Here is an 18,108-nt window from a genome sequence, read left to right on the forward strand (position 1 = left end):
TATTGAAGTAGTTGAGACTTTGCTGAACAAAAAGAAATTCGTTCCCACTTTTATCAGAGGAAAGGCAATCGAATACCATTGCAATAAATGAACACATTTAATTCCTGAATTTCTGACCTCGTATGAACCGAATCATTCATATAAAGGAATATACAAAGGGTAAGATTTACAAGAAATGTTATAAATATTCGTAGGCCTACTAATTACTAATATTGATTTACTTTACCAAACGTTATTTTGAATGTATGGGACTGAAATGTACTAAAACTTGATAACATGATGGTCATGGCGTGATGTGAGTGAGGTTACTCTCTATACTGTAGTTCGCAGTAGCAAGTTGATTTTACATTTCAAAAGCTTCTTGGCCAGCTTAACCTTAAGATGTTGTTGAAAAAAAAATTAGAGGCCTTATCGTAAAATTAGTCACAGGTCTCCCTTCTCGTGTGTCAGTGTTGGTGCATGGTGTGTGTATGTGCACTCATCACTGTGTACTACAACAAAGTCAATGAATGAATGGGAGTGGAAAGAAGTCATGGGCGCTGACGAAGTACACGGCAGTGAATGGACTGGTGACTTAAACCAGGATAATGCCAGTTTGGATTAGTAACGACAACATCAGGATGTAACAGAGTATCTTCCTTGCCTCAAATATTGCTAAGTCCGATACAAGTTCTTGCTCAATTTTTTTACTTTGTTAACTCAACCCCTCCTTCATGTCCTTCAAAGAATCAAACTATGGATGCTTTATCCCCTATTACATATGCAGCCTTAGTATACTAAGTTAACTCAATATTAAATAATAAAATCTAGTGATTGCCTATGAATTTTCAAATTAACATGTTAAACCAATTTTTCCCTCTAATTTCAGGACTCTCAAGGACAAGGAAAGGTGGTACTAACTCATCCCGAGCCGAGGTTTTACTACTCACAGTTGTTTTCCAGTGATTAGCCAAGTGAAAGCTTAAGATGGTGGTTGAAATAGCCCAGCTGTTCAGTCCACAAAGGTAAGGTTTTTAGTATAAAGTGGATTAGCATCACCATGATCACATGTCAGCCAGATATCAAACTGAAACTTCGGAAGGTTTTTAAGACTAAAAAATCCATTTCTAACCTTGCTTTTTTGCTATTTGAAGAATTTACATGGTCTTGAAGTAAAAAATATAAGTTGAGTTTACTTTCATTTTTTTGGTTCCACATTTAATATGTAATATTCTGCTTTCCATTTCTAAATTTAATATTTCTAATATTTACCTTTCTTTTGTTCTTGTTTTCTTGTTATTTTTGTACTTTTGCTATGCTGGCAATTTCATGAATCAATGATTTTTCAAGCTGAATGAAAAAAAGTTTTCTTTTTTCTCAGCAAACTTTTAAAGACCAATTTATGCAAAGCATGCATTGTAAGTCTTTTTCTTAGTCATTTTTCTCTTCAGTTTATTAGCTTCTATGTTCGCAAGAGGTAAGTCGATGTCCCAGGTTTAGCACATAAATATGAGAGATGTCATGATAAGGGTATCATTTGTGCACTTACCTGTATTTAGTATGATATGTTATGATTATTATGGTATAATATTATATTATGGTTATGGTACAACATAAAAAAGTGAAAGGGATGTGATTTGCACAAAGTAGATATGCCACTGAAATTAGCCACATTCATTTTATTGTTCTTTATTTTTGTTACAGGATAGGGGACAGCAAGACAGCTGTTATCCTGGCCTTGTATTTTCCTCTTGGTCTTATCCTAGCCATTCTAAGGCTCTTCATTGGTTTACACGTTTTCATCATTGCTTGTATTCTTCCTATCCAAGTGCCCTTTAGAAGGTATTCAATCTCTTCCCAAGAAAATTGGTTTTATTTCACTATTTGCAGGAAATTATTTTAAGACCAACTATCAAAATGTTTTTTTTTTGCTGGGGAAGTGGTGCATTACTTAAGGTGCATACATTCCCAATTCATTGAGAGTTGATTTCTGACTTTAGAAATGGAGGTCCCATTGTACCCGGAATATATGACTGAAGATAATCATTCTTGAATGTCAGCAATTATGGAAATTGTGGTGATGTTGATGATGATGGTGGAGGTGGTGGTGATGATGATGATGATGATGAAAATAATAATGTTAATTTCATTCATTGTCCCCTATTCTTAAGAAAGCATTGGCTAAGTTATATGATAAATGTTAAAATCAGATTGCGCTCAACAGGGGGCTGTTTCATATAGCTGTTCGTAAGTTAAGAGCGACTTTAAGCACAACTGGTGATCCTTTTTTACGTGCTAAACCATCGCCAATGAACATTTTGGTGTATACCATTTACCACAACTTGTGATGAATGGTATATACCAAAAGAAATTATCACCAGTCGTTCTTAAAGTCACTCTTAACCTATGAACAGTTTTATGAAACACCAACCAGGTTGAGTAATGGTGATGATGATTGTATACTAGTAACGATGAATGTCTTATTCTCTTGATTACTCAATAATTTCTTTTGGTGTATACCATTTACCACAACTTGTGGTAAATGGTATATACCAAAAGAAATTATCACCAGTCGTTCTTATAGTCACTCTTAACCTATGAACAGTTTTATGAAACACCAACCAGGTCAAGTAATGGTGATGATGATTGTATATTAGTAACGATGAATGTCTTTTATTCTCTTAATTACTCAATAATTCAGAGCCTTGCTAAGGACGATGTACACTGTTCTAGGATTCATTGTGTACCCTTCAAATCAACAGTATAGAAATCCAAATGTAAAGGTTATAGTAGCCAATCACGTATCAGTACTGGATCATGTGATCATCGGACTCATCTTTCCTTCTGTAGTTGTAAGTAATCTCTTCATTTCATTCACATAATGTACATGTAGTAATAATTATATTGATAGTGATATGTGGATTTTTATAGTGCTTTTTTTCAGAGCTACCTCTTAATTCTGGCACTCTGTGCATTCAAGGAATTAATCTTGCATGTTACCCATTTGTTAAATCACCTGGGTTGACTGCAGCTCAATGTGGATAAAATCTGTTGCTGGAGGAAAGCATGCCATGGTTGGGATTCAAATACATGGTTCTCTGATTCAGAGACAAGAAGCAAATTACCACAATGTGAACAAGATACTTCCACAGTGAGGAAAGAACCTTCATTATGATTTAAAGATATCAATATCAAATGAAAATTAAAAAAAATATAATATATCTTGATGTAGAGGCCCTCAGATATGTTTCTGCTAAATTCACCGAGTTCGAAAATGTGTTATTCGATACATACTGAATGCTTTAATACAATTTATTTTCATGACTTAGCCTAACGTTTGGAGTCTGCCCCCATTTCTCAACTGGGCATTGGGATACACCAACATGGGGGCTGCTCAAGGGCGACAGGTGTTCTTAGATGCGGTCAGGAAGCATTGTCGTCAGGACACCAGACCAGTGTTAGCATTCCCTGAGGGAGCTATGACTAATGGCAAGGCTGGTCTCCTCAAATTCAGGTAAGTAACGAGAAACCAGGGGGCAGTTTCATAAAGCTATTGGTAAGTTACACACAACCTTTAAAATAACTGGTGATCCTTTCTAGATGATTCTCAGTCTCATTTTGTTTCTACAAAGAATCGTTAAACGGTATTACCCGCATAAATATCCAAAATTTCTGAAAACTTCCCTGTAGAAACAAATGTGATGCGGTTTATCAAACGGTTTGCTGTGTTGACGCGGTATTTGCGACTCGAAATGTGAGTCAATCGGATTATTCACTCTGTAGAAACAGGTTGGTTTAAGGGCGATACAGTTTTTCAATTCCAGAAAAGATAAACCGTTTTTAACGATTCTCTGTAGAAACACGCCATTAGATTCCCATCAGCTTCAGTTAAAATATTCATCTTTCTAAATCAAAATTCTTATTGTATATATGATTCTGAATGGAAAATGCAGTATATTTTAAACTTTGAGTAGGATTATAGAAAATGCTTTCCAAATATTTTAAAAACGGTATTTGTTTGTATCTTATTAAGCACAAGAAATGATCACAAGTCGTGAGTGATGAAGTGTGCAAAGTCGTTCATAACTTACAAATAGCATTATGAAACTCCCCCAATGGCTGTGTATTATAAAACTTCTACTATTGTGATGATAATACCCAAGAGCTTATCAAAATCAAAGATGAACTGTAAAATTCTAGTACCTATAATAAAAACTTTTATAAAGCATTGTGGCCATGATGGGATTTGTAGTTCATATTATATATTAGAAGTTTGATGATATTAAATATAAAGATTCATGTTTTTTGTGATTTCCCCATTTACTTTCTTTATCCCCTCCCTCCTCAATAAATGTATTTTTTAGAGCATGATGTAGAGTCATTGAAAGTGACAATCAGTAGATCATTCCTCGGCATCAAATGTGGTTTTGTTTGAGAAAGTAATATTTTCTCGTCCTCGTACCATCAGGATACAATTTTTTTTTTCATAAATTCATTTGTTTTATTTCCTCCATAGTACCTGGGCTTTTTCTTTAGAGCGTGATATCCAGCCAATGACGGTGACAATTAGTAGACCACTCCTCAACATCAAAGCAGAGGTTTTAGGAAGCAGTTTATGGCAAGATCTACTCTGGTTTCTCTTTGTACCATTCACAGTCTATAGGATCAAGTGAGTATTGAATTCAAAAGACACATCTATGTATTTCTTTTTGTGCCAGACCCAGATTGGTGTAAACGAGAATTTGAAATTAATGATTGATTAAAACTATATCAAAGTTGTGAAAAAGGGATATTTTGATAGGGATTTATGTAATGGTAAAAGTTATAAGGTGCCAAACGTATGAAATGGGAACTGAGGGTGAAAATAACAAACAAAGGTATCGTTATATTTATTCTTATCATCATTAGTATCATAAGCATTATCATCATTAACATCATCTTTCTCATCATCATCATTATTGCCACCATCACCATTGTCATTATCATCATCAATATACATTAATTATTGTTGTCATCATCACCACCATCACCACCATTATAACCACCATCCTGCTCTTCCTCTTCATCGCTCACACTTGCTAATTCCTTCTTGATTTCATTGTCATAGGGTATTACCAGTAGAGGAGCGGAGTGACTTTGAGAACGCTGATGATTTCTCTCGAAGCGTACAAGAGATAATGGCTGACGATATGGGTTTGATATCCTCTCCATTCACCAGTGCTGACAAGGCTGAATATGTCAAGAAACTTGGTGTCCAACAACCAAGAGGTTTGTAGTCTTTACGTTAAGAATTACATGATTTTTATGTGGGGAAATAACAATACAGCAATTGACTTATGTCGTGTAAGTCCTAGGAAAGAGATTGATCTTTTAGAGGTATATGTAATCCTCAGGCCTTCTTCGGTAATGGGAAGAATGAGATAATTGAACAATGGTGAATAAGCGATGGCAGATCTAGCTTTTTGCTAATAATAATTATACTTGCTTATATAGCGCTTAATACTTAATTTGTGAGAAGTCTCTAAGTATATGCAGCATAATTACCCTGGCTTTAGCAGTGCAGCTGTTACACGAGCTGCGTTTCAAGGAATAAATTCCTGCCAGGTACCCATTAACCTCACCTGGGTTGAGTGCAGCACATTGTGGATCAATTTCTTGCTGAAGGAAATTACGCCATGGTTGGGATTCGAACCCACGACCCTCTGTTTCACAGTCCGGAGACTAATCCACTGGGCCACAACGCTCCACTGCTAAGAGGGGGTTTGACACAAATCGGTTTGACCCAATACTGATGAGATGCGACATAATGCATCCTACCAGTGTAGATTTGCCACTGTTCCGTGACTCTCATAAACAGGTAACAAGTGTGTTGGAGGTTCTATCCCACACTTCTTTAGTATTTTTAGGGAGTCAGAGGTGGGGGTTTAAACCCCTAACCCCCCCCCCTTTAGATCTACCAATTATAAGTCAATGGATATATCAATAGTTTGTTATCATATCTGTAATTATAACTGTCATTTGAGTTATTTGGCTTATTCATTTCTTACCTTTGATATGTGAGTCGCCACTTTTCATCAATATTCGACCAGAATTCAGATTTTGATATGCAATGGATTAATTGTTTCAAACTTTTCATTTTCTTCTTGCAGAAAGGAGTACTCAGCCTCCACAGGTCAGGCAAACTATCAATACACCACCAAGACCATCGGGGGAATCCCCTAGGTCATCTAGGGAATCCCCAGTAGACAAGATGATCAAACAAGTCCAGGAAGTCATGCCTCATATACCAGCACACATCATTAGAAAAGATCTAGGTAATACTTGTGTGTGATGATGGTTATTCCTGTTATATTCTACAGTAGTTATAATATGATTACTGGTTTATTGAGAAGCCAATATATTAAATTACAGGCTTCTTGTTTGCTTCCATACTCTGCTCTTTTATAGAAAAAGAAATAGAAGGAGAAACATGCTAATGGCATTACTGTTATTGCAACATAATCATGATACCTTGCCCCTTTAATTAGAAATTCATATTGTTGAAAGCAGATGCTTTCACTGATATTCGAGAAGAGATATTACCTCAAAACATTATGTTTCCTGAATAAAGTTCAAGAAAAAGTATGTTTTGTTAAGATCATATACTGACATTTCCTTCTCTAACAAAAGCTCCCTTCATTTCTCTGAAGGATGTGTGATGTTTCTGGTCTTAGCAACTGAGGATTAAAATAAGGGTTAGTCAAAGTTTTTTAAAGTTGGGTTTTATGTTTAGCGGAATGCTAGTACTTGCAGCAAGCATAAATGAGGTATTTCTTGTAATAAAGTAGACTTAACATTACGTGAATCTCCCGTTTGATTCTCGACCGCACTTCAGACTGCAAACTGCGGTCCTATACCCCATTTTTCATTTGAAAATCTCAACAACATTTCCAACCCCAATAAACCCATCTTGGCCAGGTAATCCCCTTGTCTCAATTTCACCACCACGGGCCAGTAAACGAGCGTAATTGAGCCAAGGACGAAATGATAAACAACAGCTGTGCTATTACGTAAGACTTGTCTGCCTGTAGAAGAAAGAAAGAAAGAAAGAAAGAAAAAAGTTTCTATCGACGCGTGTATACATGGAACTCCATGCACTCACCAGAACTACGCACATTGCAATCCATCGTGTGTGGCCCCCTGCTGTGACCGTTGATGCTGGGGTGTGTTATCTTCGGACCGAGGTCAAGAAACAGGTGTTTCTATACTAAAATTTCATGCTTGAGGGCAATAGGGTTTGTAGTACTCGGAGAAGAGAATTGATTATAAGGGAAATTAGGGTATACTGCTCTTCAAAGCGAGATTTCCGTCATTAATTTTGATATAGCATACTGTAATTAATTTTCTTGATCATTTGCTTTGTTATATTGTAATACATGAATGTTTGTATATTGACCCTTTAAGCATGTGCTGCTGGTCAATATTATACAGATATTGACTGATGGGGTGTGTAATATAAACATTCTTTGGACCGCCAGATTTGTATTTTCCCGAGGGGTAATATTTTCCCGAAGTGCGCAGCGCTGAGGGAAAATATGATCACGAGGGAAAATATTAATCCTTTAGGTGGTCCAAAGAATTTTTTTTTTTTACACATCCCATCAGTCAATATCTGTTATATTAGATAGCCTTTAATGATGAAGATATAGTTAGGCCTAACGATGCGTGCAGCATGTTTATGATATTCACAGTAATTGATTGAACTGGTATAGATCTAAAATACATTGATTTTGATCATATCACGTGACGCGCTATGGACCAATCGCGCTTGGCTATCTGTCTTGGCTATCTAATATTTATATTTATGCCAGTAAACATAAAATAATGAAATAATTTAGTGAGAAAATTGTTAAAATCAAGGTTAATTGTGACCATATCACGGTAGATCAAGTAAATTTACATTAACCAACCTTTGAGAAATACAGATAATGAAATATATTGCTAACAAGCTACCACACTAAAGATCACAAGAAAGTATTTTTATTGCATGAAAAAGAACCTGTTAATGGACAAGATTACCATAGTTATTTTTACACTAGTCATTTCTCAGCATTTGCGGATTTTCTACAGATTCATTTGACAAATATTTTTGTATTTATACATACAAATACTTGTTAATTCAAATTGGATTGTGCAGGTCCAAACTAATTTGAGATTGTCACTGTAGCTTCATCGAATTTACTGAAATTAACTTTTGATGTACAAATGTTACATGGGTGAACTTGCCTGTGCAGAAAATGTAATGGAATGTTCAAAATTGTTTTAAAATGCTATCAAGGAGTGATTTGTCACTTTGCATAAGATACACTGTAGCATCTATTTGTCTTGTTCTTGTACACAGAAACCACAAGGTCAGTTGATGCTACAATTTTCAACATCTTAGAGAATAAGACAGAAATCCCTATACCAGCAGAAGAGGTACCTAGTTCCTCCACGGGGTCTGCCATGCCCCTCTCTACACCCCATACCAATCCTCAGAGTTTACCCCATAATACATTCTGTATGACATCACAGGATTCACCATCTTCAACACTATCAACTCCATCACCAGCAGTAAGTTTTTTTTTTTTTTTTTTTGGGGGGGGAGGATTATTCTGAATATTTTTAACATCTGAACCACCAGGGGCCTGTTGCATACAACTTTTTACCTGAGAAAACTCAGTTTTCTCAGGTAAAAAGTTTTATGCAACGGGCCCCAGGACGATGGACTATCAAATTGATTGTTACACCCTTCAAGAAATAGTGCAGCCATGGAAAAGAGTTGCATATTCAAAAAAAAAAAATCAACGGTAATCATTATGCTGCAAAGGATTTTTCTTGAAATGCCTCACATGCATGCTATTATAAATGAAAGCTGGAAAGGTAAGGCATTCCATGTATATTGAATTGTGTTTGTGTTTAAAAACTAAGAAATTAAAAAGTGTGCAGTTCCTTGTAAATGAACAGATATTTTCAATATATTTGTTCTTATTCAGCATACTCATCATGGCTTGTCACATTACAAGGTGAAAATGCAAGTGGGGTCTACCATAAGTCTAATGTTTGTCCAAGTCAAAGCACTTTTTTTCAAACCTGTTCATGCAAAATATGTGTTCTGTACCTCTTCTATATGAAATCATAGATCGATTTCAGTGGTTGTAATAGATTCAGCTTCTGTTTAATGTGTAATGACGGCCATGTACATGTATAGAAGGGGAAAGTTTTGCAACGTTGGATTCGCAAAATAAACAAAAATGAGACCACCATAGAAATTTGTGCTTATACCGTGCCAAATACTTTTTGATGAGCTTAAAGAAAAGAACAGTTTTACTCTGACAAACTGATTATTTTTCTTGCAGTGTACCAAGTTTGCAGCAGATAAGTTTGGATCTTCATCAAGAGAAAGACAGTTGTCATTACAGGAACGCAAAGCTGCTTTACTTGCCAATGCTAGGAAGTAAGTCTTATTCCGTGATGATAATGATTATAGTGATGATGATGATGATGATAAAGATGAAGATGGGAAGAATAAAAATGATGACTGAGATGATGATAATATTAATGAAGATTATAACAATAAAATATGATAAAAAGATATTGTAACGATGATGAGAATAAAATTGATTACCATAATTAATTTCCACATTGTTGCCAAATAAACTACTTCACATCTTACATTACTCTTTATGATTCAATATCAATTTTCAAGGTAAAGATAATTTAGAAATACACCAAATTTCCCCTTTTCTTGTGTATCAGTATTGAAAGTGGTAGAGGCAAACCGAAGAATGTTCAACAATCATATAAAAAAGGATAAACACAATAAAGAAAAGCTGATGGCTTTCAGACAGAGCAAACAGCCTCAAAATAGAACTCTTTGGTGGCGTTAAGATTAACATGACATGAAGTTAAGCTATCAGTAAGTTAGTCTTCTCAACTCAAATTTTGATTTTGGAACTAGGTTTAGTGGTGTGATTTGTGCCTTTAAAACCACCATCAATGCCACACTTGAAACTACTTGATGGTTTTTTTAAATCTCTGAAGAGCTTTCCTTTACCTCTGCTCTCAGTCACCATTGACGTCGACGACTATTCATTTATTTTGCTTCTTGGTTTTATTTATTTTCAGGCGTTTCACAGAAACCTCTAAAGTAAGCAACTGATAAAACATTGCTCATCATTAAAACCTGTATACACATGATAAAGGAGGTGGATGGACACAGATGCTTGAAATGCTCTTCATCAAAACATTTTTGGAATGTGAGATACATCTCTTGAGAGTGAATGGGTTTGCATCGCCTCAATCGGAGAACAGTAAGGTTGTCAGAACTGAGTTGGCTACCCTTGGTAAATTATTGTTATAATCACAATCATATAATTATTATAATCATAAGTTTGTCACAAGGACAAAATTGTTAGAACCCTACCTGATAAAGAAAATTCCTTACACATAAATGAATGACTAAATACAATGAAAATAGGATTGTTTTCATGCTTATCCAAAGGGTGAACTTTATACCTGAACCACCATGCAAACCTTCACAGATCATTAGACAACAGCATTGACTCTCTAAAATTTTAGATCTTTAGAACTACTTTTGTCCTGCATCAAAAGAACTATAAAAAAATACCCCCATTTTTCTCTTTATCTAGTCAACTGTCAATTAGATCAGATCAGACAGACCCAATTGATGAAGACTTCTTATATTACTGGTATGTTGATATATATTACCTATTGAACTAATTCAGAGTATTGTCATTAACTTCATGGTTTCAAAAGGTTTTTTTTTTTTTTTTTTTTTATCATCATATGAATGGGTTTTTTGTAAAAGATCATTCTATAGCACTGCAGCTATATCGAATCGCGAAATGCAGGCGAGACTGCCAGAGGCGCTCCACTTGTTTATTGTTTCGTTTGAAATATATTCAGCAAAATATACTATTGATTCCTTATCATAATCTGATATATGAAAATTTACATGAAACATTTTACATAAAAATATGAGTCGTAATTAAAAATAAAATTGAAAGCCTCATATTGTATAAATCTCTTAGTAGTATTTTTGAATTGGAAAAATTATGAGCCCATTTATTACAGTTTTAATGAACGGTTGATTCTTGAAATGGCCTTTTCATTTTTGTTTTTATATATTATTTGATAATGGTGTAAACTTAAAAGTAATACTTTTCAAATTGGATAATCCCCAGTCTATCTTGAATTTTCATATCTTTGGATAGTAAAAATCTGAACAAATGGTAAAAAACTATAAATTGGTTCTTATAACGGTCATTTTGAATCCATTTCTGGTGAGAATAGATACTTCAAAGCTTGGTTTACAAGGTCATGCATTTTACAAGTTACCGTACTGGTTTCATGGTTCTTACTAAAACACAAATCTATCCATATAAGCATATTTGTACCTCATCAATGCTTGAATTATAATGAAAATTGTATGCATATTCCTGGGTCCTGCTGTACACAACTTAGTGATAGATTGGAGGGCTAACTTTGACGTTTTAGGCATTGCTCATTATGCACAATCAATCATGCAAGTTAACTGTATGATTAATCACAGAGATTTGTGTATTGGGGCTCAGGGATGTCACGTTAAAGAACAGGAAATACTTCAGATTTTCAGATATTGAACAGTAATTGGCATGAGATCGTCAGACATGGTGTATGATGTATATTGGGATATTTCGCTGTGATGAATGCTCAAGGAAGAAATGGGGGGGGGGGATGAGAAAAATCCTCTGCCTGATGTGCGAGTCCTTTGATCACTGCCTATGTATTACTTCAGGGGTTAGTTCTAATTACCTTTTTACAAGGAAAGATCTAAATATATGTGCGCAAACGCAGACATCGTCCGAACGGATGTTGTTACTCTTTCTGCATAATTCTTGAAGTGGTCTTTTGGCCATCATTAATCGAAACCAGCAAAAGCAGCTTAATGTCAATATAGAATCGAGGAAAAGCAGTTGCTGAATAACAAGTATGAATTTTTGCTTGTTCCATTATCATTTTCTCTTTACGTCAACTTGGACAATGAAAAATTATGGTGAAATGAATAAGATACACCTGGGTCTTTTATTAAGCATTTGTTTCCATGAGTCAAGAAACTGGTTCAGTTTGCTATTAGATCAATGTTTCATTGGAGATCAACCTTTTGTATTTTCTTGATATGCTTTTACCACACAGTTCTTATCAATAGGAGCCTGTATCATGTAACTTGTGTTTTTTTCTGTTGTCTGATCATGGTATCCCAATGTGCTACTGCTTGTAATACTTTGATACATGTATCACTTCAAAGTCAAGTAAACAAAGAAAGTACTTTAGTAAATACTGAAACTTATTAAATGTGCTAATCTCTAAATGTAAACTTCTTCAGGCTAATTATTTTGTAAATGAATAAAAGGCTGGCCATTTTCATTTGAATTTAATTTGTCAAATTATTTTTTTGTAAGCTACTCAATTCTCTTGTCTTCTCTAAATTTGTCTTCTCTCTGTCTTTTCCTACCCCCTTCTTTCACTCTCTTCCCTCGTCTCTTCATGCCTCGTCATATTCTTTCTCGGAACTCTGCTATACAAATACGCAAGAAGCTATTGAATCTCTAATTCAATTTTTCAATTTAAACACCAAACACCCCTCCCCCCACATTTAAATTAATTTTTTTTTACAACATTCAAGGGTTTAAGCTAGATATCTGTTGTAAAATTTGCTTGAAACTCTGCAGAGTTCATTACAAGTGTGATTCTGAACCATAAAGGAAAAGTTCAATTTTTCTATATTGACCTGGAGGCCATTTCATAAAGCCGTCTGTACTGGTGACCTTTCCTTGTGCAGAGTGAGATAACTCAGTCATTTCTGTTTCAACATGATAGCAGTTTCTATATTTACCAATTAAATCTTGACAAAGAATACACTTTTTATCAAAATACATCATAGCAAGTATGTTGATATATTAAGATCTTGTGTCAGTTTTAGCCAATTCAGAATACAAGTTATTGATATTCAGATTTTGAAGGAAAAATGGTCACCAGTTCTGGATCAATTTAATTTCTTATCGAACAATTGACATAAAAATGAGTCCTTTGATAACATTTTCATATCATGATAATATACAAGACACTCATAGTTGACAAACACTGAAATACCACATTACAACATGGATTTTTCATTTGCTCTCATTTATTCATTTTCCAAAAGTATAAAAGTAACTAGAGACTATAAAATGTTCCAAAATATTCTTTAAAATTTTCCCAAACTCATGACCTCATAATACTAAACATTTGTCTGTTTATTTTTTTTCTTACATTCTTTGATTCCATGTGCAAAACTTTGCAAAATTTTCAAATAGAATAATCACTTCTTTGTGAATAGCTATCATTTTTATTTTGTCTTAGTGACCTTAAAAAACTATTATGTTGAATCATTCAAGAAATTAAAATTTATAATTTAAAATTTGATAAAAAATCATCATTTTCACCAAAATGTAATGATTTCATTTCATTTTTTTCTTTTCATAAAAATAAAGTTTAAAAATATTGTTCAAAAAGTGAATGATACTTCAGTATTAATTCAAAGAAAGAAATCAATGGTGATCTGAACAACTCAAGTTATACCTCAGTTCATACAAATCTCTTATATCATATTAAATTGTTTTTTTTTTCTTTTTTTTACTTTTTGCCCTAATGAAAATTAGTTAAAAATCAAGACACTGCACATCAAACAGAATTAATGAGCATATACTAAAATTGAGCTCGATATCCCAGTCAATCGTTTATGACATTTAGCATTCTTAAAAAACTAATTTGATCTGTAAAAAGACTGTAAAGCTACATTGGTGTTGAGAATTTAATTCCATCTACTAAAAGTGAGCTCGTATTTACATACAAGGACATATGTAATAGGCAAATACATGTACCTTTGAATATAATGTTCAACAGTTTTAGACTACTGATAGATGAGAATATCATTCTCATGATATCTTTATAAAATAATTACTACAACCACAATCCCAAAACATTTAAGAATTAGAATTTTGCAAAGATATGTTAAAAAACTACTTTTTAGGGTCTGAATGTATTCTGGCTTATTCAAAAGGCTCTTCCAACCGATGTAATTATCATGGTCATCATAAGTTCTCTTATATTTTTCCTCCCTTTTTAAACTTATTTACAAAGGAATGTTTAAAAATGCCACACAACATTAAAACATATAAGCACATCATTCAAATTATAAGCATATGAATGCCTTGGTCAAACTATACACACTAATTCCTTACTTTCATAAAGTATCGATATAAAACTACGTTTACAATGGACAGAATGTACAAGTGACTTTAATACAAAGACAAATGCTGAAACCCTGCCTAGCGCCACAGCATATGTTCACAAACATACACACACAATTTTTATTCATCTTGATAATTGTGTCTGGAATGACTATGTATATGGACGGTATTGTTTGTATTTTATGTAAGAAATCTGAGACATAAGTTCAATAAATATTTGGTCAAGTGTCTATACACATTCTATAAAAGTTACAGTGCAAGTATGCCTCATAAATGCCTCGTAAATAGTGGTATCATGCCCAGACACAAAGTATACATAAAATGTAATCATGAATAGGTGACCAGATGCTTGACTTAAAAAAACACACATTGTAAAATTAGGCTTTCCAATAATTTTCTACCTCCCATATTATGTTCAAGTAAAAACAAAATAAACTTATTCTTGCGCAATCTGTGTGATGCTTCTAACAAACATTTCATATCTGCAGTCTTGAATATCAAGTGTATATTCAGATCGGTAATGATTATTCAGGTTAAAAGCATGAAATATTTGCATAGTATAAAACTCATGATCATTAAAAAACATCAACGAATTCACACTTTTACCTGTACAACGCACACCTGATGATGACACGCATCTATAAAGCAGGGATAATTTCTCCAAACTTACAAGGCAATCAATGATGATCACACACACTTATAAAGCAAGAGTAATCTTGCCCAACTGTGATCAAAACTGCAAATCGTGGTGATCACAATCATATTCATCAAGTTACTCAAGCAAATCTGCCTAACTTTAAGAAGCACTAAGGTGGTGATCACACACATCATTAAGTCAAATACATAATTCGCATGAATGTAAAAAGTGCTAAGATACTTTTGTTCTCATTATACAGCTATTGGTGATGTTCACACACACATCACCAAATTAGATTGCCTAACTATATGAATCACTATTTGCATAGAATCATTCCGTGGCCCATTGTGAACACTTGAAGCTATGGCGAGGCCAGTCGGTAGATTGACATTGTGGACTGCAGTACGTCTGCTTCTGACAGAGAGAGCAATGGAACTGGCCGACCAAACCGCAGATACACAACTGGGTGATGTCTGCAGGGAGAAAGAGATAGATGACAAGATTTAGACATTTTATTGAGATCGTTAGTCAAACACCTTCTGGGGATGCTTAAAAAATGAGTCAAATGTGAAAATACTCGGTCAACACAGGACAACACATGCATAGTTTTGTCTTGGGAATGCATAATGCATGACGGGTATAAAAATTTCATTTTGTAATAATAATAATAGGCATTTATATAGCGCCATCTATCTAGAAATATTCTATTCCAAGGCGCGTTATCATTATTATTACCCCGGCTTTAGCTTGAGCCGCCTCTCAGCGCTCATGCATTCAAGGTATTAATCCTGCCGGGTATACCCATTCACCTCACCTGGGTCGAGTGCTGCACAGTGTGGATAAATTTCTTGCTGAAGGAAATTACGCCATGGCTGGGATTCGAACCCACGACCCTCTGTTTCAAAGTCAGAAAACTTATCCACTGGGCCACAACGCTCGACATAAATCACTAGTTCCTGTACAGTTTATCGATGTAAAATTTTACTGTTCATTTCTTGAAATTAGTCAATAATTTATTCAATTTTATATCTATTTATTTATTATTCACAACTTATTTCTTCATACATTCATTATTTACTTCAATTGGTAATTAAATTATTCATATATCTATCAATTTCATTTATTACTTACTTCAAACTCATAAATTTACCAGACATTTTTTTTTTCATGATTTATTGTTGACAGACAGGGGTATCACTTTACCACATTGAAAATTAGAGCACTACTTGGCAGGAATAAAATTAATGATATTATTTCTTGATTTTAAATATACGTGTAAAGAGTATCTGAAAACTGATTTTCTTCCAAAATAAAAGACGTGAAATGATGAACTTGATAGCATACCTTCATTGTCGACCCATTTGAGGAGAACACAATCGGAAGAGTAGACCTCGTTAACCATCAGCTTCTTCTCATCGCCTGGTAGAATCTCAGCCAGTGTTTCCTTGAGGATAACAAAAGGCTTGTCCCTGACCTTGTGGGGTAGAGCAGTGTCCTTGAGATCATGACGTAGCTGGCTGATCGTACCGACCATGTTGGCAGCGACCTCGCCAAGCTTTTGGAATGTGCCGTCCGAGTTCTTCACCATGATGAAGAGTCTGACGCGATCGGCGAGTTCTGCAGACAGTGAAGGTGAGGAAGGAGTGTAAAATTTGGATTGCAAATAGATGCGAGTATATATTTAAAGTGACATATGGACACAAAGACTGATATCATGACGATAATGGGTTAACGGTAAAGGAATTAATTCAAGTGTTAAATTGGTATTAGGCATTAATTTAAGGAGGGAATAACTGATGAAATAATTAACTACCCGGTATGCAATATAGACACTTGGCCTAGGAATCAGAATTTTTATAAATAAGTAGATATTTTGTTCAAGTTTTATTTTGATAACATCAAGTTTTGTCCAGTATCACTGAAGTTTTAATTCCTAGTCCTAGACACACAAAGCTTCACGATTGACTGAATATTTAATCGATTTCACCTCAATCAATGCAATTCATATTAAAATTCGGACCTATGATCAATCACTAAGCTCTCAGGGATTTATAAAGTAGCTGCAAGTGAAAATATATTGTTAATACAAGGAAATCTATGAAAATCCTGAATTTAACAAATGATCATCTAATGGACATTCCCTCTTCATCAAAACAATAAATATTACAGTTAAACAGCAATCTACAATATTTTGGTGCTGCTTTTGTGACCATTACATGTATGTCTGCATGAAAAAAATGTCAAACAACAAATGAATTTTGCTTACCAGTCTCCAGCTGGCCTTCTAAGAAACCAGGAGGCAATGCACTAACAGCGACCTCTGGTGATCTCCGAGCCAAGTGCAATCCTGGTGAGCGGCTACGAGCCGACAAGGTGCTACGCTGGCTGTCTGTCTCATCGTCAAACAGGAGATGCTTGTTGACCAATCTATGAATAAAGACAACAATGAACATATTTAATGCATTAATTTTTCCTTTATAGTACAACATATACAACAGCATAGCAAAATTGATTGAACTAAATTGATACCAAGTTGGAAACACAAATTGCATGGATCTAGGGTCTCTGGAAAATGTGTATTATCATGAAATAAAAGGTTATTTTCTTAACAAATCTTTGATGAAATAAAGAACAGTGCAGCTTAATATTCCAAATCTGAACATTAAGTTATTTAGGGTTGTTGATTTAAAGGTTATTCTTATACAACCGAAGGCCAGCTTGACACCCTCCCCCCCCTTAAAAAATGGAAGGACCAAGCTAGGGAGACAAGGGGATTCTTCATTCTGTTCTAAGTCAAGTCAAATTAAATCAAGTACTTGATCTAGAGCCCATTAAAACGAGCTTAGTTAATGACCATAAAGTTTAGTTGTGCACTTGATTGTACCTAACGATAAATGTAATCAATCGCAAGAAACAATCCTACAATCAAGAGCTAAGCTTTGAGTTATAGGTCCTTTAACATACTTTCAAACATAACATCATCAATATCAAATTATGATCAAGCTCTAGACTTTGTTTGGGTTACAAGTTCCTAAACACGATTTCAGACATAGAAATGTTGATTTGTACGCTGGAAGAACACAAAAGACAAATGTAATCGAACCTAGAGGTCAGATTACGATCAAGAACTCAACTTTGCTTGGGTTACAAGGTCCTAAAGTGCTTTAAGACTTGAAAAGA

General features: G+C 34.5%; 2 protein-coding genes across 2 annotated transcripts in view; one reads left to right on the top strand and one right to left on the bottom strand.

Moving 5' to 3' along the window:
* LOC121424946 (lipid droplet-regulating VLDL assembly factor AUP1-like) lies at positions 1 to 14,050 on the top strand. Its single transcript, XM_041620844.1, has 11 exons — positions 1 to 159; positions 869 to 1,004; positions 1,684 to 1,821; positions 2,681 to 2,831; positions 3,309 to 3,493; positions 4,496 to 4,648; positions 5,087 to 5,247; positions 6,129 to 6,293; positions 8,360 to 8,571; positions 9,357 to 9,454; positions 10,126 to 14,050. The coding sequence occupies exons 2-11, from the start codon at positions 967 to 969 to the stop codon at positions 10,157 to 10,159; spliced, it is 1,335 nt and encodes a 444-aa protein (XP_041476778.1). The 5' UTR covers positions 1 to 159; positions 869 to 966; the 3' UTR covers positions 10,160 to 14,050.
* Positions 13,356 to 18,108, bottom strand: part of LOC121424945 (fibrocystin-L-like) — a 20,069-nt gene continuing 15,316 nt past the window's right edge. The window contains 3 exon segments of the mRNA XM_041620843.1: positions 13,356 to 15,401; positions 16,273 to 16,545; positions 17,195 to 17,355. Of these exon segments, the coding sequence (XP_041476777.1) occupies positions 15,259 to 15,401; positions 16,273 to 16,545; positions 17,195 to 17,355 (577 nt within the window). The 3' untranslated portion in view covers positions 13,356 to 15,258.

This window comes from Lytechinus variegatus, chromosome 12, assembly GCF_018143015.1.
Source record: "Lytechinus variegatus isolate NC3 chromosome 12, Lvar_3.0, whole genome shotgun sequence".
Lineage (NCBI taxonomy): Eukaryota > Metazoa > Echinodermata > Echinoidea > Temnopleuroida > Toxopneustidae > Lytechinus > Lytechinus variegatus.

What these genes read in the sequence shown, in the direction of transcription:
- LOC121424946 (XM_041620844.1), top strand. Translation starts at nt 967, where the DNA reads ATGGTGGTTGAAATAGCCCAGCTGTTCAGTCCACAAAG. An exon ending in ATCCAAGTGCCCTTTAGAAG is followed by an intron (nt 1,822 to 2,680) that starts GTATTCAATCTC and finishes TCAATAATTCAG; the next exon opens with AGCCTTGCTAAGGACGATGT. An exon ending in TTACTTGCCAATGCTAGGAA is followed by an intron (nt 9,455 to 10,125) that starts GTAAGTCTTATT and finishes ATTTATTTTCAG; the next exon opens with GCGTTTCACAGAAACCTCTA.